At 30.8% G+C, this 26,773-nt stretch overlaps 3 protein-coding genes across 3 annotated transcripts in view; 1 reads left to right on the top strand and 2 right to left on the bottom strand.

Annotated features, from left to right (window-relative positions):
• The window catches only part of LOC134696061 (uncharacterized), a 216,711-nt gene that overhangs the window by 44,304 nt on the left and 145,634 nt on the right, over positions 1 to 26,773 (bottom strand). The gene's annotated exons all lie outside the window — the stretch shown is intronic.
• Positions 270 to 4,469, bottom strand: LOC134696809 (uncharacterized). The gene is made up of 2 exons (XM_063558764.1): positions 2,696 to 4,469; positions 270 to 1,491 (listed from the first exon to the last, which is right to left on the bottom strand). Exons 1-2 carry the CDS (start codon positions 3,739 to 3,741, stop codon positions 1,374 to 1,376), a joined length of 1,164 nt encoding a protein of 387 aa, XP_063414834.1. The 5' UTR covers positions 3,742 to 4,469; the 3' UTR covers positions 270 to 1,373.
• On the top strand, positions 20,879 to 21,865 carry LOC134697683 (thyrotropin-releasing hormone receptor-like). The gene has a single exon (XM_063559966.1). It carries the CDS (start codon positions 20,879 to 20,881, stop codon positions 21,863 to 21,865), a length of 987 nt encoding a protein of 328 aa, XP_063416036.1.

Here is a 26,773-nt window from a genome sequence, read left to right on the forward strand (position 1 = left end):
GTACATGATATATAAGGCATGTAGATGTTATTGTTACAGATCAGCTAAATTATCTATAGTAAAGGATCCTACAAATTCATGTAAGATACAGTCACAGAAAATAATTATATTCATAAGTACGTCTGAGTCAGTGACAACTCTACAACAGATTGATCCATTGGATCGCCATCAATGATGGTGATACATGGCTGTGTACATAATGTATATACAACTCGTCTAAACATCAACCCAACAATGTTAGATCTGTAAATTTGCTTTTGCAAATGTTTGGTCCTTCCCTCGCCGGGATTCGAACCCATGCTACTGTGATATCGTGACACCAAATCGCCTACACTGCAGCCGTCCCGCTAGACCACACGACCACCTGGGCGTCACAAAAGTAAAGCTTTCGGTGGGCATGTGTTACCTTTCCACGTCAGTTTTAATCTAGCGGCGATATTTCAAACAGATGACTTAAAAGAAGTAGATTAAAAGAAATACCATATAAAAAACGATAATGACAAAGAAATGCATCATCGTAAATATAACCAAAAATGAACATTCAGGGGTTACCTCAGTGCTTAAATGATACAGAAACCAATTATTGATACATGTATGTGGCCCAAATCATGAACATAAACGCTTCATCACTGCTTAATGAGCTTAATGGGCAATTAATCTATGAACAGTTAACACACAGTTAGTATTCAGAGGTACCTCCTTTTCTACAACAATTAAAGGGGCGGAAATTTAGCCCATAATTGGCATTTCTCATTCTTTTCAAGTTTTTTCAAATTCAATGTCTTGGAGCTAGGGATTCAGGAAAACAAACACAACGACTGTATCAGCTATGACCCTGTCATATATTGAAACAACACATATAGTTAAAATTTTGTGAATTCAAACAGTCAACTTATATTTCCAGTCTAGTTAGAGAACAAAATACTTGCAAACAATGTATAAAAATATATTAAGAAAAAAACCCACTTAGTTTGACAAAGTAGATAGAAACACTGTTTAATGTTACACGTCTCTAATCTTTCTTTTTCCACGGAACACATGTTTCTGATCTGACTGACCACACATATTTTTTGCATTTCACGTTTCGTCTGATGATTCTGTTTTACCTATTCCCGAGTAGGTAGGCAAATACAAGAGTCAAACTTCAAATGATATTCCAATTGCTTGCATGCTACTTTCTCTTCGAGGATTATGATGTCCATTGACTAGTAAGATGAAATGAATTCGGAAATTTTATAAAGCGAATGCTCTAACTAAACGATGGACTGGGTCGTTGTAGAAAATTCGGATTGTTGATTTAGGATATCTGGAAGTGTTTGGCACGTAGCGGAAAGCGCAGAAATATGTCCATTAGGTAGACTAGTAATTGTATTTTAATTAATGTCAAGCTCAATCCCATTAATTCTGACATCTGTTGATTCATCGTTACTGAAATATTGACTAGTTGTTGAAAAAGTTGCTCTTCGTGAAAAAGAGGTCTGACTGTTTGATCTGAAATATATATTTATTGAATCACAATTAAAAAACATGAAGGCAAATTAAATTAGACACAAAGTGCATTTATTAATGTGCACTACTTCAATATAGAATAATAGGTAATGCACCATACCAGCCTGGCATTCAAAATGTATAAATCAAATTCTTCATTGCATGCATTCATGGACTGTGATCTAGTTAAAAAGGGATTTATCATATTTAAAAACGCTTTCAGAGAAATATTGAAAACAATCCTGCTATCGGGTACTCATTTTTCTGGATTGTGAACGTGTCTGGTTCCGTTCCTTTATTTCTAACCAACTTTTATAACTTATGTTATTGAGAATTAAATAGAATAATATTAACATTTGTTTACACGACAAATCTTTCTGTGTTGGTTTGTATGATTGTGTAAATACATATTTATATTTAGATTTACATAGAAAAACACATTAATACGCCACCTGTCTACGGATATATATATAAATCGGACAACCGGATGTTGGGTTGCTGCACCTGAATGGTAATTTTTAGGAAATTTTGCTGTTTTTGGTTATTATATTGAATATTATTATAGATAGAGATAGGCTGTAAACAGCAATTATGTTCAGCAAAGTAAGATTTACAAATAAGTCAATATGACTAAAATGGTCAATTGACCCACTAAGGAGTAATGGTCCTTTACAGTCAATATTTAACAATTTTCCACTGATACTACTGGGCCAAGTTCATTATAGATAGAGATAATTGTAAGCAGCAAGAATGTTAAGTAAAGTAAGATGAACAAACACATCACTATCATCAAAACACAATTTAGTGATTAATCCATCTGCGTCTTTTGTTTTATATTCACATAGACCAAGGTGAGCGACACAGGCTCTTTAGAGCCTCTAGTTTGTGTTAAAAACTAGTTTAACACTGTTTCATTTTCGTGTGTAAGTCCCAAGTCTGATATTAAAATGCTTCCATCTGTATGCAATGCCAAAATTCTGTGTACGCAATGAATATTGGGGTTCATAGTAGATCGTCCAATGTCTGTGCGTTTTTTTTTTATTTGGGACGCGAAACGCCGTCTAATTGATCTACTAACGAGTTCCATTTATTCATTTTGTAGGGTTCACGAAAAGGTGTAAACATTAAGTTTTCAAAATGAGTCCATTGTTTTAAAAGTACATATATTTTGTGCAATTTTTGAATTACACATTTTGAAGAAACTTACCTATCTTTCTCATTGCAGCATGGCAAAAGTCCTCGGATGCTTGTCCTAATCTCAATATATATGTAAAAGCCTATAGCATAAAATGAAAACTGGAATAGATATAAAACTGCTTTCACGAGATCTAGATTTGCCTGCATTTGTACCGGTTTATTATCAGGTAAATATGAGTCTATAACGAATAAAACTGAGACTGGTAATGTTGTTATTATAAAATATAGGCTACTGAAAAATAACGTTTGCGTTATTCGTTTACTTTGACGGTTCACGCGACGTCTACTTTGTGTGTTGGAAATTGATGTCCTACGAAAAGCAATAGATTTAAGAACTCTTTTCCCAATAAATAAGTTCATAACAAACATAATGAGAAATGGTATGACCGAAAGCATGGCTAAGTCAATCAAAACATAAACTTTTTCCTCAAATTCATAATATTCGTCAGACGTGTTGCTGCATACATATTCGTCATCTTCTAGAATAAGACCATTTGTAAAGAAAAAGTGTAAATCCAACGCTACACAAATCACAAGAGTAACAATATACAAAGCAGCCAACGTTCTGGAAAAAGATTTTGCTCGGCAACGGAGTGAGAATTTAATTTTGAGAAATCGTATTGTTGTTATGCACACAAGAGTCCACGAAGACATATGCATAGAAAAATAAATGAGAAATAATTGTGACACACATCCGGGCGTGCTTATATCCCGAATATCAAGGTCGAAAGTTGCCAATATCCAATACCTTGTCAGACCAACGACGAGAACAACTGTGTTTACTGTGGCTAAAATGAATAGAAATATATATGTCAAATTCTTGCAAACTTTTATTCTCCACAGGACTAACAATATTCCTGTATTTCCAATCAACCCGAACACAAGTAGGATCGGAGAAACAATTATCCATAACCATTTTGCTGCCTCTTTTATAGCTTCTGCTTCGGCATTGGAAAAGTCAGATGAGTTGGTTGACAAGTTGAATTGGGAAGTTGTTATGTCGTAACTGTTGGAGTAGTTAAATGACAACTGGATTGCATTATCATCATCTTCCATACAAATTTCAATCGTGAAAGTTATCTTTTAAACGTATATTGTGTTACGTAAAACGTTGTGTTGCTTCTTATCCTATTACATTTCAAAATTTTATGTCTGAAATCACGATTTGATGAACATTAATTCCTGAAATTTTCTATGTCAATGTTTTCCAGCCATGTTGTACGAATACATAATTTAATAACAATATTTTCCTTGTCTAATTTAAATCCATACTCGAAGATATCACTTTTTATCTCCAAACATGTACACGTTCCATGTTTTTTTTACTCACCTGCAACGAAAGACAATTCCTCGCATGACTTAAGTCTTATGACAGAAAAGTAAGAATATAATACGTCTGTGTTAACTTCCAATTAATCTTCCAAAATATACTCCTTTTCACACATTCAAACAATGAACATGTCAACAAGTGTCAAAAGTTGTTAATCTTCGGACAATTTGTAAATAGTGAATAAAATACTCAGCTGATAACTAATAGGTGTCCATTATTTTTTTCCACCATTTTTAACTTGTAATTTTCTAAACAATTAGTGACATAGTATGTTCATTCATGTGTACTCTTTAAATATTTCTTTTTATTCAATTGTAAGATATTATTACCCAACACGGTATCATATAATCAGGGTTGTCTGTTTATACAATGCACAAATACTCAAATTGAATCATTATATTTAAACCTACCGATATTACAAAAGTTTGCTGTGCATGTATGTTATAAATATGCTTTTATAACTATTGTTGAAATTAGAGCAAATAGAATTAATTCGGTTGCTTTATTATACTCTTATATGACGTAAGAATAACACGGAAGGATATTTTTACAACAACGCCTTTCAAAAAACCAAACATTATTTACTTTTAAAAAAAAAAATTGACACACTAAAAAGTACCAGGATGGGAAGATAATTAATGATTGAACTAAACCTCTTACCATTTTTTTTAAAACGAATTGATAACGTAATCGTCACCACGCCATTATACATTTAATAGTAATAATGTTTTATAAAAAAGTTTGTTGTAGATGAATTGAAAAACAGGAAAAGGGTATTCATTAATCAGTGCTATATGTCTATATGTATTATACATGTTATAAGACGATCTGTATTTCTGTGGTTGTTTGTTTGTTGATCGATTTAATATACTCTGTACCAAACACCAGCAGACAAATGTAATCATAACATACAAGGCTGAGCTTAGTGCCGATTGTTTGAACTATAGATGATTTATCTGTATGCCCTCTTCCGGGTTCATAAAATTACGTCATAGTTTTTAATTAAATGAATGAGTCTAATGTGCATGTGAATGTCCGTTTTAAAGGTAGAATACCAGCTTAATATATAGTGGTAGTTATTTTGTTGATATGACTTAGTCTATAAATTTACATTGCTATCTTTTGATGACAATAAACTCATCCAATATACCAGAATTAAATTTTGTATTTGCGCTAGACGCGCGTTTCGTCTACAATAGACTCATCAGTGACGCTCAAATCCAAAAAAGTTAAAAAGGCCAAATAAAGTTCGAACTTGAAGAGCATTGAAGACCAAAATTCCTAAAATACATCTAGGGTAATCTATCCCTGAGGTAGATAATATAAAAAGAAGATGTGGTATGATTGCCAATGAGACAACTATCCACAAAAGACCTAAATGATACAAACATATATAACAACTATAGGTCACCGTACGGCCTTCAACAATGAGCAAACCCATACCGCATAGTCAGCTTTAAAAGGCCCCGATAAGACAATGTAAAACAATTAAAACGAGAAAACTAACGGCCTTATTTATGTAATAAAATGAACGAAAAATAAATGTGTAACAAATAAACAAACGACAACCACTGAATTCTAGGCTCCTGACATGGGACAGGCACATACATACCTAATGTGGCGGGGTTAAACATGTTAGCCTTGATATTTCAAAAACTCAAAATGTTTGTAAACAGTTAGTTTATAAATACAATGTATAACCATATCAATGCTAATTCTATCAGCACAGAAATGCCAACTACTAGGATGGTGATTTCTAGTGGGAATTAAAAGTCCACCATACAGTTGTATGATACTATGAATTTTTCAAATGTTGGTATGCGTTTTCTTTTAAAAAATCTACATTGAATTGTATATGTGGTCTATGGATGCAGTATAATTCTATATTTATGAAGAGCTCGACTAAACATATTCTTTCTGTACTTTAGAAATACTTTGAAGCTTTATATTGTCAATTTAAATGTGTTTTCTTGGGTCAACATTAAATGTTTACACATTTGTTATTGACAATTGTATTTCCTATCTGAATTAATTATAACAATCTTTTTCTTTTGTGTATCAACCAGACGGCGAATAGAATAGTTCTTTAATATAAATAGTTTTACGTCGATTTACCAGCTGACTATATAACACGGGATTTCATGATATTCAATTACATTTCAACACATTGTGTCGATACTCTCATGAATGCAATCTTTTTGAAAATCAAACTAATTGTATTTCAAATGAATGCATGTGCCAATACAATAACAATAATTAAATGATTATCACAATACACATAGATCAAGGAGGTCTTCCTCGTTTAGAAGTGCATATTTTGATACGGTGTGCATTGATAATTTCAATGAACTTTTTTTACAGTCATTGTGTTACTTTTACAAATAGAAGTATTTGTTTTTGAAACCAAGAGTGATATTTTCTATTTGAAAAAGAGACCAAGAAGATGAATATTATCTGAATATAAGAAAAAATGGAAATGAAACAGTTATAGTGTATGCCCTTATAGTTTTACAATTAGGAATTTTTTATTGTCAGAGAGTTGTCTACATTTTCAAACATCTTAATGTTCTATATCTTTAATGGTCTATTGTTGAGAGTTATCTCATTGACAATCATACCACATCTTCTAGACAATGATACAACAATACAATTCAATTAAATTGTCGACCTTTTGATCTAAACATTATTGTTTTTTAATTGTAGATCTTATGATAATATTCACCGAATCACTCGCATATCTATATGAAAACAAAAAAGTCAACAAGCAACTATATATGTCCATATACTCTTACTGACCTAGAATATTACAGTTTCCGACAAAACAAGTATCTATGAACATGATACAATCTAACCACTTGATTTTTAGGTCATTTATGATGATTATATCTGAGATGGTTTGAAATTCATATAAATATCAACATTGATGTTTAATGAATACCTAATCGTGTTAGACGTGCAATATTAGGCAATAAATAAATTATTAAATAAGAAAATTTGGTATGATTGCAAATATGAAAACTATCCAAAATTTATGTATTGAGCTATTTTAGAACTACATGTATATTACAACCTCAGCGTTGTCATGGGCAAACATATTATTATCCGCCCAATGTAAAAAAAATCTTCCAAATCTAGATATCCTTTTTTCACATCCTCATCATCCGCCATGGTTACAATACATTTTGTTAACTACCAGCTAAGTTTCAAAAGTGTTTACAAAATATGAATCTGACTGCATCTTTACATTATCTCCAATGTACAGACTAGCCAGTATAATTTGTGATGTTGCTCTTCTATTTCATATTTAAAACAATAGGATCGGAACCCTTACATGCATGACGTAAATAGAAATTCCTTCCAGCTCAATTTTCTACTGAGATTAATAGATGAAATCAACATCAGCAATTTTTATTTGCCACAAAGAGGTAAACAGTAAAATTTCTCTATATTTCTATGTAAATAAATATGCCTTAAGTTTTTTTTAAGATTATTTTACATTCTTCTGTCTTTCAATTTTGCTAATCCAAGAAGACCGCACGGTGACCTATATTGATTAGTCTCTGGTTGAAGTTTGTCTCAATATTAATCTTCCTATCTATATATTTTACGTTAAAATTACGTTCCAACCTTTTGATTTCTTGAAACAATACAGTGTGGCGTTTTTCGTGGAGGATTATCTTCTGAAATTTCGATTTTTTGAAAGCTTTACTTATAATAAAATTTCAAATTCGTCAGCTGTTTATTTTTATCCAACTTAAAAAACTGCATAAAAGGTAGCAAAAAGGAACAGATTTAAATATCATCTTTGGAAATTTGAATTCATAAAATAAAATGACGGATTGAAATAACAGTTTATAAATTTCGCGTGTCCCAATCTTCTGACCGATTTTCCTCGCGAACGCTGAGTCACAAAAGTGTTAAAGCGGATGTAAATGTAATTGAGAACTTTACAAAAAAAGAAACAGAAATCTACAGCCAAATTTATGTAAAGTGAACTTTAAATTTCCTGAAGGAGTTTTCCTGTGCATAGTCAAATGCGCAAAATTTAAACACTTGTGACTCCGAGTGTTCGTTGTAAATCAGATGTATTGATGGTTGAAAATACATTCGGTTTCATAGATAACATTGTCAGATCAAAAGACAAGTTATTGCAACAGCAGTAAAATTAACCCAAATGATCACAGATCTATGTATAATTCGTTACACGAAAAGCGATTTCTGAGTTAACTCTCATAAGCTTTGGTGATGTCCTCGTGCTAAAGACGTCAGGAAATACTCTGGGATAATAACAATAGCATCGTGGTTACGGTTTCAGCTTTATAATCTTCTGATACTAGTATGCATTTGTTGAGATATATGAGTGGTTTAAAATATAATCGCTCTGTCAAGTTCTGTGGTTATTATATTTGTTAGGGAGGAATTTTTAAAACTTAAAAACGAAAGCATATGGTTAGATTAAAAATGCAACTTGATTTAAATTCACAATAAACACGGAATTTATCTGATAAATCTTACATAATTATATAAGGAGATATGTAGCAAAATTTTTATTGTGTCTAGTAACTAAATATTTCATTGTTGTCTAGTAACACAATTTAAACTTTATTTTAAAAACGTCGCCATTTGATATAGTCTATCGAGTTATACTGCAACATAATTAACATGATATACAATCACATTTTATCAAATAATAGTTTGATAGTTTTTCACAATGATTTATAACAATACTGAATTGCTCATTATGCAATATTAATAAGCAATAATAAAGATTCCATTACTTTATTACAATACACATTAATTAAGTTCATAAAAATACGAGTTCAATTAAATTTATATTTCTGAGAAAGGTATTCATTAATAGCTCATGTTATTTATATTATTATATAATCATCATTATTCAATGATTTTTATAGGTTTTTTAATTCCAGCCGTTGACATTATGACTTATTAGGGTTGCCTTTCTTGAGTTTTTTTGCTTTTCGCATAATTGAAATTCTGATTATGGATGAAATTCTTATGCTGTTGTTGAATCAGAGATTTTGTTTAATGTATTTTGCTTTTCGCATAGCTGAAATTCTGATTATGGATCCGATGTTTTTTTTTATATATTTGAGATTAAGATTTTACCATTGGCTTAAGGACTTTCCGTTTTGAATTTTCTTTTGAATTCTTGGATATTTTTACGTTTTATTAATTATGGAGATTGACATCGATTCGATTAATGGCATATGAAAGTACGTCTTGTTGTGGTGATGTTTGGAGTAATTATTTATAGAACCAATACATCGATCTTGATTTTTCGATTACATGTATCAATTAGTAGTTACAATTTAGTTTACGTCAGAGAAATAGATATCCAAGATATATCCCAAACACTGTACCAAGAGCATTCACTACAGCCAGGCCATACGAATAAAAAGGATTTGCTCCATCAACGATATTGCAAAAAAACGTCTACAAGAACCTCGCGGTCACCTTCAACGGGCTATAAAAGAAAATACATTGATAAAGGTTTTTCTCGTGCTAACAACATCAGGCGATTTTACAATATAAAGACAAAAAGGTCTACAAGACGGTGCCTTTTGTGTTGACTTCCCATTCAAATTTTGACAACCTATCTCACCTAATTCGTGATAGTTGGAAAGAGATCGAAAAACTATCCAAGATCTTTCCCGAGTCACCTGTACTGGCTTTCCGTAGGCCCAAAAGCATTAAAGACTTGCTGGTGAGAGCTGATTTATCCTCTCAAGCGGTTGCGGAAACAAACGATGGCACACTTGCAAACAAATACTGGATACCCAGACTTTTAACCGTCACTCCACTGGCACAGAATACACCATATTTTGCAATGTTAATTGCAAGACTACAAATGTTGTGTATCTCTTACAGTGTAAATGTGCTAAACAGTATGCTGGCGAGTCAGAACAGCCAATTCACAAACGAATGAACGGCCATTGTAGCGACTACCAATGCAAGCCAGACCTCCTTCTCAGTCAATATTTGAGATCCCCTAGCCACACTAAGGCAGATCTCAATCGACTGACCACTAAAATCATTGACCTCAACTCTGCTTGGTCTAAGGAGGATAGACTTGCTCGGGAAAGATTTTGGATAAGAAAAATCATACTTTGGCACCAAATGAGATAAATGAAAAGATATAGCTCGACTCCGTGCAGTGCTCAACATTTAGGTTATATTACTTATTAGGTCTTTCCACTTTTCTGTGGAAAGACCTATTGTTTTTCTTCTGATTATTTTTTTTTTTTTTTTTTTTTCTTCCGCCTAATTTTGTTCTTGCGATAAACATTTGTTTCGCAATATGTCGCTTAGATATTTGGTGTATGATATCGAACAGTTTATGCGCTTTTGAAATTTACCCTGCGTAAACGAATACTTTTCTTTGTAGGAGTTATCTCCCCAAACACTGTTTTCCTTGTTAGCGCATCTCCTTCGCAACCGTAAAAGATTATGACAAATTTATTTTACAAAATTGCTCGTTATATCCTTCGCATGATTTGTCCTATTTGACCGAAGCGATATGACCGCTCCATATGAGAGTTATTTCCCCTTATGCATCTGATATAAGTGATATGAATTTCTATCTTATAAATCATAAGTGATAGAGACCTAGGATCTTTTGATTTGAGGTCCTTGGTCCCAAAAAATGAAAATTAGGTCAAGGTCAAAGGTCAAGGTCATATTCTAATATTTGAATTTGGCTTATTTTCACTTATATCCAAAGACTGTATAAGATATCAACAAATTATTTTTACTAAATTGTTAGTTGCGACATGTCGTAAGATGTAAATTTTGATTGCAAGCGTACGTTGAATGTAAAAGGGAGTTTTCTCCCCTCTTGTATTTAAAAATACACGTTTGGTGATATAACTCATTAACTAAATATAATAAAGACCTATGGTCTTTTGATTTGAGGTCCTTGGTTTATGAATTTGAAATTGATCTCAAGGTCATAGCTTAATTTGACGTTCTAGATTTTGACCTTTGCTTTTATTCTATATGTATACATGATAAAGATATACAACTTTTAGAAAAAGATATCAAACCATTTAACCTTGTAAAAAACAACCGGAAGTGACCTTTTGTAAACCGGACATAGCTATTTTTTTGTACTTCATTAAAATAAAAGTATATAGAACCAGATATTTTTGGAATCAGTGTCAAGTAAATATACAAATATAATCGGAAGTAACATTTTTCAAACCGGAAGTAAAAAATTATCTCTCTTATTTAAAAAAAATGTATGGAAACAATATATTTTTGGAATCAGCTTACTAGGAGCTATCATTTGACGATTGAAATGACATTTTAAACTTAGTTTCACAACTTTTCATATCAAAATACATTGTTTTGATGGAAAGACCTTCAATTGTTCTCTGAACAATTGGTTTTTAATTATTACAGTCTTTGTTTCTTTTTCTTAACCTTTTTCATTTATTAAATAAATTTGTTGAAGATACCAATTTAAATTGCTTAATTTTTTGATGGATGTATAAGTACCAAGCCACGTTCTTCTAGTTATACTTAGTAAAAAAATATTATTACATTTTAACGGCCGTGTGTTTGCGATGTGTAAATATTTAGACTCTGTTGTAGCTACTTTACTCTTTCAATTTCAAATATTTTTAAATTTAGATCGTTCAGTGCTGTCTATTTGGTAATTTTACAGACGTTATCATGCTTATACATATTATACCATCATAATTGTCGTTCCCGATAAAGTTTTAGAATTGTGCTAGTTCAAATCGCACATTATTATTTGTATTCAAAGCATATATGTGAACTCTCTGTTGCATTAAACCAAATAACCTATGTCATGTTTAACACATTTTTAGAATGGTACAAGCGTCTTAACTTATGTTCGGTTTCATTTTTTTATTGTATAAATTTCAAAATTTAGTAAAAGTTAAAACTAAGAAGATTTAAAGATGATTAATTTAACATCAGAATCTGACTAAGGAAGGATATATGTTATCCGAAATATTTATAAATAATTACATTTATAGTAACGTTTTTTTGTATTTGGGGCTGTTGTGTAAACTTTTCAAGTCGTTTATATATTTATTTATTGTGTACTTGTATTGTTACTCGTAACGATCCAGCGCCCTCGTGGGGAAAATCGATGACTACTATTCAGACGTTTTATATATATATATATATATATAAGCATAAACAATATATCGGCCATTGTCAGTCTTGTCAAATCTATTTATTTTTTATATTTATAAACAAATCATGACAAATTATCAAAAACAGATGATTTTATTTTAAATATCATAAAATAATGAGAAATGGAAATCAAATTGAATCAAAAAAACAAATCAACTTATTTTGTCGAGTTGCAAACAGTCTCTTTAATCAAATGCAGTATGTCGTCATTTGCTATTTGCGGTCAAAATATATAGCAACATGTCCAAATTTATATTTTACACATTCTATCAAATGACAAGATTATATTATACTTAATATGTTAATTATACTGTTTAAATGATATTCAATGTTGGAGAGCAATACTTCAGGGTCAATCACATTAAAACATTACACATTTTGATTTTATGAATGGTTTTAACTTTACTACAAAATAGGATTTAAATATACTTCTCAAATTAAGACAAAATTGAATACGTTAAAAGATTTTGAATTTCTTCTATATCAAATAAAGGCAACAGTAGTATACCGCTGTTCAAAGGTCACAAATCCATGGACAAAAACAAAATCGGGGTAACAAACTAAAACTGAGGGAAACGTATTAAATATAAGAGGAAAACAACGACACAACATTAAAATGTAACACACACAGAAACGGACGAAGCATTAGACAAAATCATATGAGAATAACAAATACAACATCAAAACCAAATACATGAATTTGGGATAGATAGGTACTGTGACACGTCTTATAGTAATGTGAATTCACACTCAAAAATGAGAGAAAACAAATGACACAACGGAAACACAACGATAAAATGTAACACACATAGAAACGAATTAAAATGTAACAATGGCTATATTCCTTACTTGGTACAGGAAATTTTCAAAGGAAAAAATGGTGGGTTGAACCTGGTTTTGTGGCATGCTAAACCTTCCTATTTTATAGCCATGTGAAATACAACATTAAAATGACAACATAATATTACAGGACTACAAAATAAATAAATAAGAGAACACAATTGACAAAAAAACCACACGAATAAAAGCTAACAAAAGGAAACAAGTTTAAAATTTTGATTTGCCAGAAGTGCATTTTGTCCACACAATACTTTATAGTGACGCCCAGATACAAGTACAAAGTTGAACAGCATCTAGGACCAAAAGTTCTAAAAAGTTGTGCCAAAAACGGCCAGGGCTTTCTGTAAGTTACCAGAACTATCAAAAATATTCAAACAAACGCAAACTTGTGTAAACAGTATACGCATATAGAATAAATCATATCTATGAATATGATATTCAGTTTTTGAGAAAAAATGACCATTCGTCAATTGTTTTTTTTTGTATTGATTTTAGGTTATATTATGATTGTTGTGTTGTCAAATTTAAGCATGATAGGTAGACAATTAAGATAAATATTATTATTGATTGACAGTTTTAATTGTCACAATTCGCATCTGGTGCAGTGAAATGTGTACTGTGATTGAAATGAAACATTTCAGGCAGATTTCATTTTGTCTTTTCCGGTATTGAAACGGGTCTGACAAAACATAAGTCTATTGTAGGATAAAGGAAAGTTTGGTGGAAGCCAAGGCTCCGTTTCAAAGACCGTACTATGACCTATAATGGTTTACTTTTAGATGTTTTGACAAGGTAGAACAGTTCATTGGACCCACGCCTATGCTTCTTATATCTATACACACTTTGTCAAACGAGAGGATATTTTGTAAAATGCAATGCCGAAGCACTAAATAAATATTTGAAAAACAAACATATGAAGATAGCTCTATATAATTATCTGCGTAAATACTATAAGATGATGTATTGTACTTGAAACATAACAACGAAACAAATAAGAAGGCATTAAATGAATTAGAAATAAAATTAGAATTAGAAATTAGAAACCGATTACGGATATTTACTTGGGCTACAATTTAAAGTGGGGAGGCCAAGTTCAAATACAAATTAGAAGAGCACTTTACGACAAATATTACAAACCTATTTGTCCAAGTGGGAGAATGACATCGTAGCCTGGCCATGGGAAAGGGACAAGCCTTAACTTTTTTATTAGCATATGATCTGAAATTTTATAGATTCTATTAATTTTATAGACAAAACATTACTGATTTCTGTTTAGTCATTTGACTCGTAATGTTTGAAACAAATAGAAGCAAATTATGCTCTTTAGTGAATTTTTATGACAGTTCTTTTGTTCAATTAAAAAAAAGTAGGCATCTCGTTAAGAATAATCGTCAAAACTACAAACGATTCATATTGACTCATATAATTGCATCTTTCTAATGGTTAGAATATAGAATAGGCCACTCATTAATAAAAAAAATGTAAACTGATACTTGAAACACAGCTGTTTACCAAGTAATAAAATTAAATTCATCATGAAAATAATGAATGATAATCAATTTCAGATTTTTTTACAAAAGATTATAAATTCATAATATTTTTTGGGGTTATACATATACATGTCTGAGTGTAAGTAATTATGAATACATGTATATCAGACAATTTAATTTATGATAATACTAGCATTTACGCAAATGGTTTTTTGCTAGATCAAATATCATCATGGCTATGGATAATCTGTTCACCAGTAATTTTTCTTCTAGGATTATTTGGAAACAGTTTGACAATTTATATATTAATTTGTATGGAGTTTTGGACGAATGCAACATTCTCTTTTCTTTTGATTCTATCACTTTCCGATACCACAGTACTTTGCGTTGGACTAATACGGAAGTGGATCCTAGAATTGTTTGAAACTGACGTCAGAGCACTAAGTAATATCGGATGTAAGATTAATTTGTTTTTGGTCTACTTTTCGATGCACTTATCTTCCTGGACTTTAGTTTGTGTAACAGCCGAACGTTTTGTAAAAGTTCGATTTCCGTTACAGTTTGTATCGACGAGTATATCATTGAAAATTGTTTTTTGTTATATCTTCATAATTGTTATGTGTATTTGCGCTGATTGTCACTTTTTCTGGACTAATGACTTGATTATTACTGAAAACGGAACAGCATTATGTAATAGTACATCCGATAAATATTTTATTTTCGAGGAAAAATATTATACCTTTATAGATTTAGCCTTGCTCTCTTTAATACCATTTATAGTTATGCTAACAATGAATATTTCGATGATGAAAACTTTACAGAAATCAGCTAGATTTCGTGCGAAGTCGATATCTTTTTGTAGAAGTAGATACAATAACAACGAAAATAACCATATTCTTACAAAAATGCTGATCGTTACGAATGTTTACTTTCTGTGTTCAACATTACCGATTTCGATTATTTTTGTGGTTGATTCATATGTTCATAATATTTCGTCGGATTATAGCCATTCACAGCTAAATCTAGCGACTACCGTTTTATATTTATTCCAATACTCTAACTATACAATAAATTTCTACATATATATAACAATAAACAAACACTTTCGTCGTTGGCTGCCGAAGAGTATTATCTCTAAACCATGTATTCCAAGCAGGTATTTATGACTTATATTTAGCAGGATTTCTTATATTGGACAATAATTTCTCTAATTTAAGGATGTACTAAGGTCAGGTGTAGGTACTTTGACAGAAGTTCTAGATCTGTCTCGTTGTTATTTTCCTACGGTACATGCTAAATATGCTGCCCCATCACACCTTTTGTTATAAAATAAGACTCCAAATATTCGTAACAGATCATTCACCAAAATTTAAGCAGATCCTGTATTTTTTTTCTTGAATTCTGAAACCCAAATAATATGCAAAATATCAGGTTAAAGTCCGTTTCAGACTTTTCCCGCTATTAACAAAAAAAAAAAAAATCGAAAAGGAGCTCCGTAAACTATCAATATTTTAGCTAAGGATGTTCCTTAACGATTGGCCTATTAACTTAGAGTATCAATTATAAATCTTCGGTTTTTTTAAAGGGGGCTTGCGGGTCTTAATCAAATTTTTTATGTAAAATAGGATTTTGCTGTATTTTTCTACAAATGATATAAATCTTATACTTAATAGAAATATGAAAAAAAAATTGGTCACCGTTCATTTACGCTCACAATCGGCCTCCGAAAGAAGCATACGTTTTTGTTAATGTCCTTTTTTCCTGTTGAACTAATAGGAGAAATAGCGGTAATATCGAATTAAAAAAAAGAAATTAATTACAGAAATCGCTTAAATTTTACAGTTATCAAAAAGTAAAATCACAAAAATACTGAACTTAGAGGAAAATCAATTCGGAAAATCCATAATCACATGGCATAATCAAATAACAGAACGCATCAAAAACGAATGGACAAGAACTGTCATACTCCTGACTTGGTACAGGCATTTTCAAATGTAGACAATGGTGGATTAAACCTGGTTCTATAGCGCTAACCCTCTCACTTTAATGACAGTCTCATCAAATTTCGTTATATTTACATTGATGCGGCAAAACAACCGACACAATAAATAAAATAGTCAAAATATGGGTACATTGTACATCAGTCATCATCGTATAACAATTTTAAAAGGAACAATTTAACAGAACACAAAAACATCTACTTTCAACGAACACATTGATTGATTTGAGTGTCTGACGTCCGAAATATTTGTATACGTCACATAAATTTGTCGTTCAATGTGCATACAAACAATTTTAAAATTCACATAGGCAATGTTAGCATACAGGGTTAAAAAGTCAAAAGTATGTAAGAGCAAGTTTCAGAAATAGACCGAGATTTAAACTGGTCCAAAAGTTATATATAGAATTTATAAGAATCCAAAAATAGTTAATTCCACTACGCGATTGAATGATTTTGTCGTTTGTGGTTCAACGTATATAGTAATGCATAATAGAAATATTTCATAATGGCATATAATAGAACAATATCATACTGAAGGGATCTTTTAAAGTACAGACACTCGTTATAAGAACAAAAGAAATACAAAAAGTCGCATAGACAAAATAAACCACCAACAAATGAAAGCCAATACAAACACATTGACGAGATGTATAAGTACCGATCCACGTCAAATGGATATCACATAAAACCATTCAACAGTAAAAGTAATATTAATAATAGAACATAGACAAATGAAAGAACAATAAAACACGTTGTTAAGATGATAAACAACATCAGTACGCAGAATCTTAACATCAAGACCATCGTGTATTATTTGAGAAGTTGATATGAAATATTTATCAACAAGGTCTTGGACCTTTCGATGAACTTTTTTAGAAAAAGGACGAGACGTTCTTTGACATACCCCTGGTTCATCAACTTTCTACCCAGACACTGATGACGTTTTACAATGTATGAGTAGGAGCTGCAAGCTCTTGAATATCGAATAAGTTGATAAATTTTTTTCCCATATGCAGATGAAGTCGGTATATTGCTACTAAGGTTGGGGAAATTTATAATTTCAAAATTAAAATCGTCTCGGTGGTCATATATTTTGGTACTGAGATGACTGTGTAAATCAAATTCGAGATATAAGTCTAAAAATGAGGCAGAGGAAGCCGTGTCTGTTGTTTCTTTAATCTCTAGTTCTGGAGATATATCAATGGAACCCAATCAGAAAAGTTCGAATTGTTTATGGAAAGAACACCATCAATATATCTGAAAGTGAAATTAAATAAAGTGGCTTCTTTGATCCTCTTGTTTTTTGACAAGTGTCTGGAGGAACTCCGATTCATATGAAAATAAGAAGAGTTCGGCACGAAGAGGCTCACAGTTTGTTCCCATAGGAATGCCGACAATTTGTTGGAAAAGTCTACCTCCAAACTCAACAAATATGTTGTCGATAAGAAGTTCCAGCATACTACCCACTTATTCTTCTGTGTAGTATGTTTTACCTTTTTGTTTGACACTATTAACGAAATATGCCTTATGAAATCCCAAAGTAATAAATTTATAGCGTATGCTGCCATTTTTATGTTGAAAGGCCTTGTGGATTATTTCTTTTAGGCGATTTTTCAATTTCACATGGGGAATGGTGGTATACAGGGTTGAAAAATCAAAAGTTTTGATGGAACTAATTTCAGAAAAAGACCGAGATTTAAAATTGTCTAGAAGTTCTAGCATAAGCTAAAATTATTTTAGCATGAACTAAATTCATTGTAGCATAAGCTAAATTCATTGTAGCATAAGCTTCATTCGTTTTAGTATAAGCTAAATTCATTTTAGCATAAGCTAAATTCATTACGTTTATGCTAAAATAAACTTTAATTTCATATTCATGACCTTGATTCCGCGCCAACATTTATGTATAAGCTAAACAATTCAGCATATGCTAAATTGATTTTAGCGTATGCAAAAATGAATTCAGCTTATGCTTAAAATGAATTCCGCTGAAGCTAAAATGAATTCCGCTGAAGCTAAAATGAATTAAGCTTATGCTCAAATCATTTTAGCATATGCTAAAATATAATATAGCATATGCTAAAATATAATATAGCATATGCTAAAATATAATATAGCATATGCTAAAATATAATATAGTATATGCTAAAATTAAGAAATAATTCATGGAAGCCATAGATTTGTTGGAAATTTACACATGGCCTGGGCCGTGATATTCGAATTTTATCCTGAGCGTTAGCGAGGGATAACATTAACGAATATCACGGCCCAGGCCATGTGTAAATTTACAACAAATCTATGGCTTCCATGAATTATTTCGATTCTAATAGGACAAATAAGTTATTTTAAATACTGAAGCGAGGGTTGGTATGCCGTGTGTGGAGCTGTTCTTTTTTACTCCTTGTTAGATAAAGCTCAAATATTCTCATACATCTTTAATCTGCATTAGTTATTTCGTTAATAACCGCTAGAAAAAATATGTTTTTAATTCTCAAATCCAATATTTCCGATTTTTAATTAACATGTTTTCTCGTAAGCTACCATCAAATCCAAAATTGACATTTCGTAAAGAAGGAGCTGCCATGTTGACTCGCTGAATCAAAGGCAATAGAATAGAAAACCTCAGAATTCCATTTTAATACAATATTTTACGAACTTCGTTGGTTACAAAAAAGTTTTTATTTTTGTGATATTGACTAAATATTGTTTTTATACTGCAACTTTAATTAGTATATTAATATTTTTTTAAATCGTAACATAAATATCAAGCTTATTTGCATCCCTTAATGAACCCCTCATTGTAGAGAAAGTGTTCCATGATGAAATTGACATTGCACAAAATATACAGTGTTACTATATTTAGGAAATAAACAAAACTAGTTGCAATACATTAATTCTTTTTTTATTATGCATCTGAATAAGAATAAAAGTTCTGTAATGTTTTTTGTTTAATTAACATTAGTAATACAATAAATTTGGCAAAGCGTTTGCAATGTAGTTTCAAATACATGTGGATTTACGTGGGAGGTATATTGTAACATCCATTATTATGTATATCTCTGAGTCTGCGCTAAGTATAGATATATCGAGAATTTTCACACAGTGTTGTTCACAAAGCGAAAGAAGCACGTCATATTAGAATATAATATAGCATATGCTTAAATGATTTAAGTGTATGCTAAATTCGATATTTATGACCCTTATTCCGCGATATACGGAAATGACAAATGTCAAACAATCAAAACGAGAAAACTATCGACCTAATTTATGTAAATAAAACGACCGAAAACCAAATATGTATCACGTCAAAAAACGACAACACCTGAACTAAAGGGCTCCTGACTTGGAACCCAGGTATACTCATTTGCGAGTCATACCCTTTAAAATTTTAGCGCGGGATTATTTTCAAGATTTTGTATTTATCATCGAAGAAATCTTGAGGTTTCACAATCAACAGTTATAAGTATCAGGCCAAAATTATTTTTTTTTAAATCTTTTATTTTATTTTATGCTCCTTGTAAATGCCAATTAAGTGAATGGTTTTAAGTTCGAAACATGGACCAATATTAACTTAATAACGGAAAACCCAATAACAGCAATAAAAATATAAATTACCAGGAATTTTTATAAATCAAGATTTTACTGATAAGCATTTTTCAATTTGGTTGTGATATAGAAACTACCACCAAGCATCAAGTAAAATCCCATAATTAATGCACGATTCATTAATCGTTGGTTATTGAAATCGAAAAATAATTTGTTATCTAATTATGTCCTATATCTTTTGATGACAATGAAAAGTAAACATTTTTCATCGTGTCCGATTATGATGATCACACTGGACTGTGTCCCTTGATAGAACTATTCCGAGAACTGTCTATTGAAAGAAATGAAAACTAATATAAAAACTTCCTAATTGCTTTATTGCTAATAGAAACTATTAAATGATTCGCCACAGAACAATTACCAATTCAAATGATAGAGAATATGTAATTCTAAGAAGAATTGATATTTATTGCAATTCTGAGAATCGAATATCCGTATTCAACACCATTTTTTTTAATAATCTTGAGTCATTGACTTGGTTTCAGTGTGATTCAGATCACTCTATCTTTGTTTTTAATTAGCGAAGTACAGATTTGAATAGAATGTATTTAGCAAAGCATATTGACTGTAAATTGTAGAACTTTACCGATTATATAATTAACAGCCAAAGTCATAACATAGGTATCAACATTTATAGAAATAACATGCTTAAACAAAACTGATTTATGAACATATACTTGAAGAAAACAAGTATTATTTCAACGTAGTATAACAGAAACAAATCAACCAAAAATACAAATGGTAGACAATTCTTCTACTAATACAACAAGTGAAAAAATGTTTTTAGATGAAATTTCTTCATGGCTGTGGAAAGTACTTGCGCCTATAATTTTTTCATTTGGAATAATTGGAAACATTCTTATAGTTTTTATTCTTATCAAAATGGAATTCTGGAAGAAACTCACATATACTTTAATACTAGTCTTAGCTATTTCCGATATGATGGTACTAGTAAGCGGATTATGTCGACGATTCATTTTAGAAATATTTGAGTTTGACATTAGAACAATATCCAATATAGGGTGCAAATTTTCGTTATTCTTTGTATATTTTTCTATGCATATTTCATCTTGGACTTTAGTCTGCCTTTCAACTGAGAGATTTATCAGAGTAAAATTTCCTTTAAAATTCCTTGCAGGGAACATATCTACAAAGCTCATTTTATCATACGTCATCATTTGTGTTCTATTTGTTCTACTCGATTCTCATTTTTTCTGGACAAATAGTTTAGTTATTTCAGGCAATAGTAAACATTGCAATAACACGTCCGAAAATTATTTCCAGTTTGAAGAACGATACTTTTCAATAGTAGACATGCTAGTATTGTCTGTGATTCCATGTGTTTTGATATTTCCAATGAATATATCTTTCTGGATAGTTCTAAGGAAGTCTCGAAAATTTCGCTTAAACAATATGCAACGAAACATGAGAAATGTTCGCCTTGGAAAAAACAAATTTGATGAACGAGGTAAAACGTTAACAACAATGATGTTCCTCACCAGTATATATTTTCTAGGAGCAACCTTGCCGATATCTGTTTTGTTTATTGTGGACTCATACATTCGACAAGACTTACTTACCAGTTTTATGGTCTCTAAGTTGAACTTTGCAACGTCTTTGTTTTACTTATTACAGTATACAAACTATTCTGTTAATTTCTTCATCTATATAACTATAAACAGACAATTTAGAAAGTGGCTTCCATTTCATACTTTGCTAAGGTAAGCTAAGTTTCTATTTGGTATCTGCATGAAGGGTTTATATATCATCATTCGTGTATGTTAATCAATGAGTTTGAATGTCCTTCTGGTATTTTTTATCCCGCGTTGATTTTATGTTGTCCTCCGGCTGGTTATATACGAAAAGTATTCTTTGACAGCTATATTTTTTTTCTGATGGGAATATTTTAAAATGATGAAATATAGGTCAATAAAATCAATAAAATTATCTTAAGTACACTGAATCCTAAAACAAAAGAACAAATCGTAGCCTAAATGTTCATAATAAGCAAAATAAGGAGTTAAACACGCTTATAGTTGGATGCATTTTAAAAAAAAATGGTTCCAATGTGTGATCATCATATATACTATGGGTTACGTTGCAGTTAACATGCTTTAAAAGGACAAATGGGTCTATAAATGTAAACACTCGAACAAAATGTTGATGGTGATATAACATACTTGCAAAATAATGAGTAATGGAACTTTTTAAACGATTTATTTAGTTTTATTTTAGACAAAAACACACTTAGTTATGTGCAATGGTTCCTGGCAAGAAAAAAAGCAAATTAACGTCGATGTTACTACAATGTAATTGAAAATATACAATATGTAACTTATTCTAAGGTTAGATATAACATGAATGAAAAGTTTTAAAAATACCATTCAAGCAACATACACACAGACAAACACACACATAAACCCCCTCCCCAAACACATGAAAAACACATAAAGTTAAACATCCGGTAGTCAAAAATCAGTGTTAACAAGGACCATGGTAGATCTGAAATGTACACCAAATATTTGAATGTAAAAAAACCTAGTGGTATAAGTGTGTCTTTTAAAAAAAATCTGTTTTTTTTGTCATCTTGAAGTTTTTTAAAGACTGATAAAGGTCTGGTGAGTTGCTTGTCATAAACATATTTGAGTACAATCATAAAAACTTGCATACACTCGAAAAAAAAAAATGGCAATGTGAACACGTTCAGATAACCTGCGCAGAAATTTGACACTTATTTTAAATTGAACACGATTCTTGGTTTGAAATATTATATGTTCATAATAGTATTTGAATGTTTCTCAAATAATTATAAAATCAAAACTATATGTTAACTAGGCTGTTTACAGATCACGTTGATTATTCATTGTTTAGGCTTACTTATTTTTTCGATTATTCTACTAAATCATGTAAATGTAGAAAATATAAGTATTGCAGTTGTCATGATCGGAGCAATGATTAACCACAGTTATCTTAACATCTTTTATTTTTTTTTAGAAAGAAGCGACTCAAACACGTAACAGTCACCTTAATTTCGCTAACTGATTCATCTGATTCGATGAGGGCAGAACGTATAAATATTAGACACGACATAGTCGATGGAATTAAACCGTGAGTGAAGGAGAGCACAACATATTCGAAGATAAAGATTTGTAAATATATTATCGACATTTATGTATGAATTTGAAATTGACAAGCACATCTTTCGTCATAACCTATATGTAAATTTAGATCAAAGTATTATCATTTTACTAAGCACAAAATGTTATTTTGAATCTTTTTAATTGAGATTTATCGTATTTTTACTCTAAAGATATATTTGGATATCTTTAATTGATTGTTCATTACATTATTGTCATTCATTTATATTCCTGTTTGTAATGATGATTTTGAATTAAATGTATAGAGTTTCATATATATTTATTAAAATTAATGTTTGTTTATATATGAACATGCATATATTTTATAGGATGAAGCGAAAAATACATCATATTATTGAATGTTTTTATCTTATGGAAATGAAGAAAACAAGATATATATTGTTTTATACCTATCAATTCTAAGTGAAATCATATCAATAAAGGTTTATAAAGTCGTCACATAATAACCTTAGTTATTCATATTTCTATTTTCCATTTTGTGAATCAATATTATTCTATTATAATAATCAAACATTAGGTTTTGGTCATTCTTTTCTAAAGACTAAAACAACATTAGTTTAAAAGCATACTTTTTAGAACTTGTGATTTCTATCTATAGTATCCATATCCCTTCTTAAAACAAGTTATTTGTATAAAAAATTAATATTGGATTTATGAAACTCTATTTGACTTCTTTAATATATGTGTTTTATTGTATGGAGAGGAGCGATATCATTCTTTTTATAAATTCTAACAGAAATCTAGAAAGTACCCGTAACACATTATCACTCTTTTAATTGTTTGGTTGTAATTATTAAGAAATAGGTTGAAGAACCTCGTTAGATAAAAAGACTAATTACAAATAAATAATTATGTATCGTGCATTAAAACTTGCAATAAACATCTTTAATATGCCTCCAATCCATCATGAACAAAACTTTAAAAATGAGATAGGAAAACCCAGAACACAACTTGGACCTAGTCCTGAGAATACGTTGAAATTCGTAATTATTATATTCAATTACACCTTATGAAAGAATCCTGTATTTTGATTGGTTGATAGCTAGTGTATTTTTCACCAATTTGCTGTTATAAAATGAATATCGTTCATTTTTTAACGCCGCCGGGGTATTTGCCAAAAGGATATAGCTTTTTTACACTCTCTGCAGTAGTATTTGCCAAAACATACTCTATCCAACTATACGCTTGTAACGCCACAATCATCAATGCGTTTTTGAACATTGACATACGGTGTTTTTAAACAGATATAGATAGCATGTTCTTGGAGGGTATTTGCAAAAAATACATGTCTTAAGAATTAATTTCCCTCGATTGACGGCTCGCGAAATTTAACATTCTCTCCACCTTGAAACCTTCAACAAATAACATTTAATTGCACTCTTAAATAAAAGTGTTTAGCGAAAGATGATTCGAACGGTCCATGAGTGCGTGTGGTCAAAAACTTATGTGTCTGTCCTGATTAACGAGTACACTTATTGTTGTCCCAGTACAAATACTGTCTCAAGGCAGGTCCACAATGCATTCATTTGATTATAATGATTCGCATACTCTATTCCATTCTAACATGCACATCTGAATTAACATTTACAATTAGGTGAGGCGAAACTGTGGAATTCTAACTAATTTATTTGCTAATCTTCTTCATCTTTCGTGTGTAATCTTTACAAGATTAGGCAAATGCCTCATCATTCTACACAGTTTAATTGATAAGTGAGTGTTACTTTCAACTAATTTATTTAAAGACATGAATGTATTTACTTCTGTACACGCTCAATCAATCTTTGCAAAAGCATCCGCATCAGTAGGTAGATATGTAAATTAATTATTCAAACCATACAATTATCTAATGTTGCAATACAAATAAAAGCATTATCAGTGGAGGCAATCATATGATTTCTAAATGGGAGTCTAAAAAATATTTGTGAAGTAAAAAAGTTGAATAGACGAAAATTAAATGGATGCGTATATTACGTCACACTAACCTTACATACTGATATCAACATGACATACGTCTCTTGTCATGTATCGTCAGAAAATGAAACACATCACTTTTGTGATGAAATTGCCAATATAACAAGAAGCACACATTTTGGCATGTGTCAAATTCTAGCTCAGGAAACACTACTAAAAATGGCCATGTGGTCCAATACTCAAATAACAAACAAAAAAAGATGGCGATAGTATCATTCACAAGTGATTACTGGTGTCTTCTAGAAGTTTAAAAGAAGCTTGATCCATCTGAGAGAAGGAATGATCCCCTTCTTTAAAAACAAATCGAAAATATGCTTCTTATTTTGGAAGTAGAAATAATTGTTATCCATGTCAACGTGATGAAAAGAATTATATTTCTATGAATATGTTACAGGGCATTAAGTGATTAATGTGTCTTACAAAGCACCGCACTTGATTGAGTTTGGAAATCAAAAATCACTCTTATATGCATGTACGTCTAAGTTTGTAACGAAAAAGAAATAGGAATATTTGATGTTTTTTTTTTTTAGTAAAAGATATTTTTTTTTCGTTTCTAGTATCTAATTGATAAAAAAGCCTTTACGCGTAGCTGGTATAGTATACCATAAGTTCAACAATCAATTAGTGGACAATCTGAGGATTATCTATAAACGATAGACGACCATCATTTTATTTAAGGAATGGTTGAAATATTTTTTTCTGTCTATGAAGAAATAACATAAAAAATTTGGCGCACACTGAATAACGCGCGTAACGGGTTATTTTACAGTGTGCACATTATTTTTTATGTTATTTCGAATATTTCGAATTTCGAAAAAAAAATTACAGTCATTTCTTATAATTTAATTCTAAATTCCATTTTAAACCGTAGAAAACCATAAAAAAACGTTGATGACGTCACGGTCACATGACTAAATTATGTATATGGCCTCATAACAACATAACGTCAACCAATCAGAAGACGCGTTACATCCAAAATTGAATTATATATCAATGAAAGATATACCTATTGGTATAAACTTAAACATAAAAATATGAGATGAAATAAATTCAATGAAACACAAAAGATTACCTAATGGAGAAAAAACGCGCGAGGGGGGGAGGGATTGGTGATAAATGAAAACATCAAAAGAATACTTAAAGGGCATTATCTACAAGATCGTCAGTCATCTCGTTTGTTAGTTAGATGGCACCTAGTAAAAAAAAAAAGGAAATCTATTTTAGGCTATTTTCAAACATTAGTGTGTTGTTAAAAGTCAAATACAAGAAGTAGAGTAGAATCGGTAAACATACTTTTGACATCTAATGCACTTTTAATGTGAACTGTTTAGCAACAAATCATGCAAAGTAATTATTAGTACTTCTAGGAACATCATTGCGGAAGTGATTTTGTAACATAATTTGTTTACACTACCATATAGATAACCTTAATCAATTAATAAATCCAAACATTAAATCTGTTACAGTATTATCTGATGTTTCAAATTCAATTAAATTCCACAAT

This window comes from Mytilus trossulus, chromosome 14, assembly GCF_036588685.1.
Source record: "Mytilus trossulus isolate FHL-02 chromosome 14, PNRI_Mtr1.1.1.hap1, whole genome shotgun sequence".
In the NCBI taxonomy this organism is placed as follows: Eukaryota; Metazoa; Mollusca; class Bivalvia; order Mytilida; family Mytilidae; genus Mytilus; species Mytilus trossulus.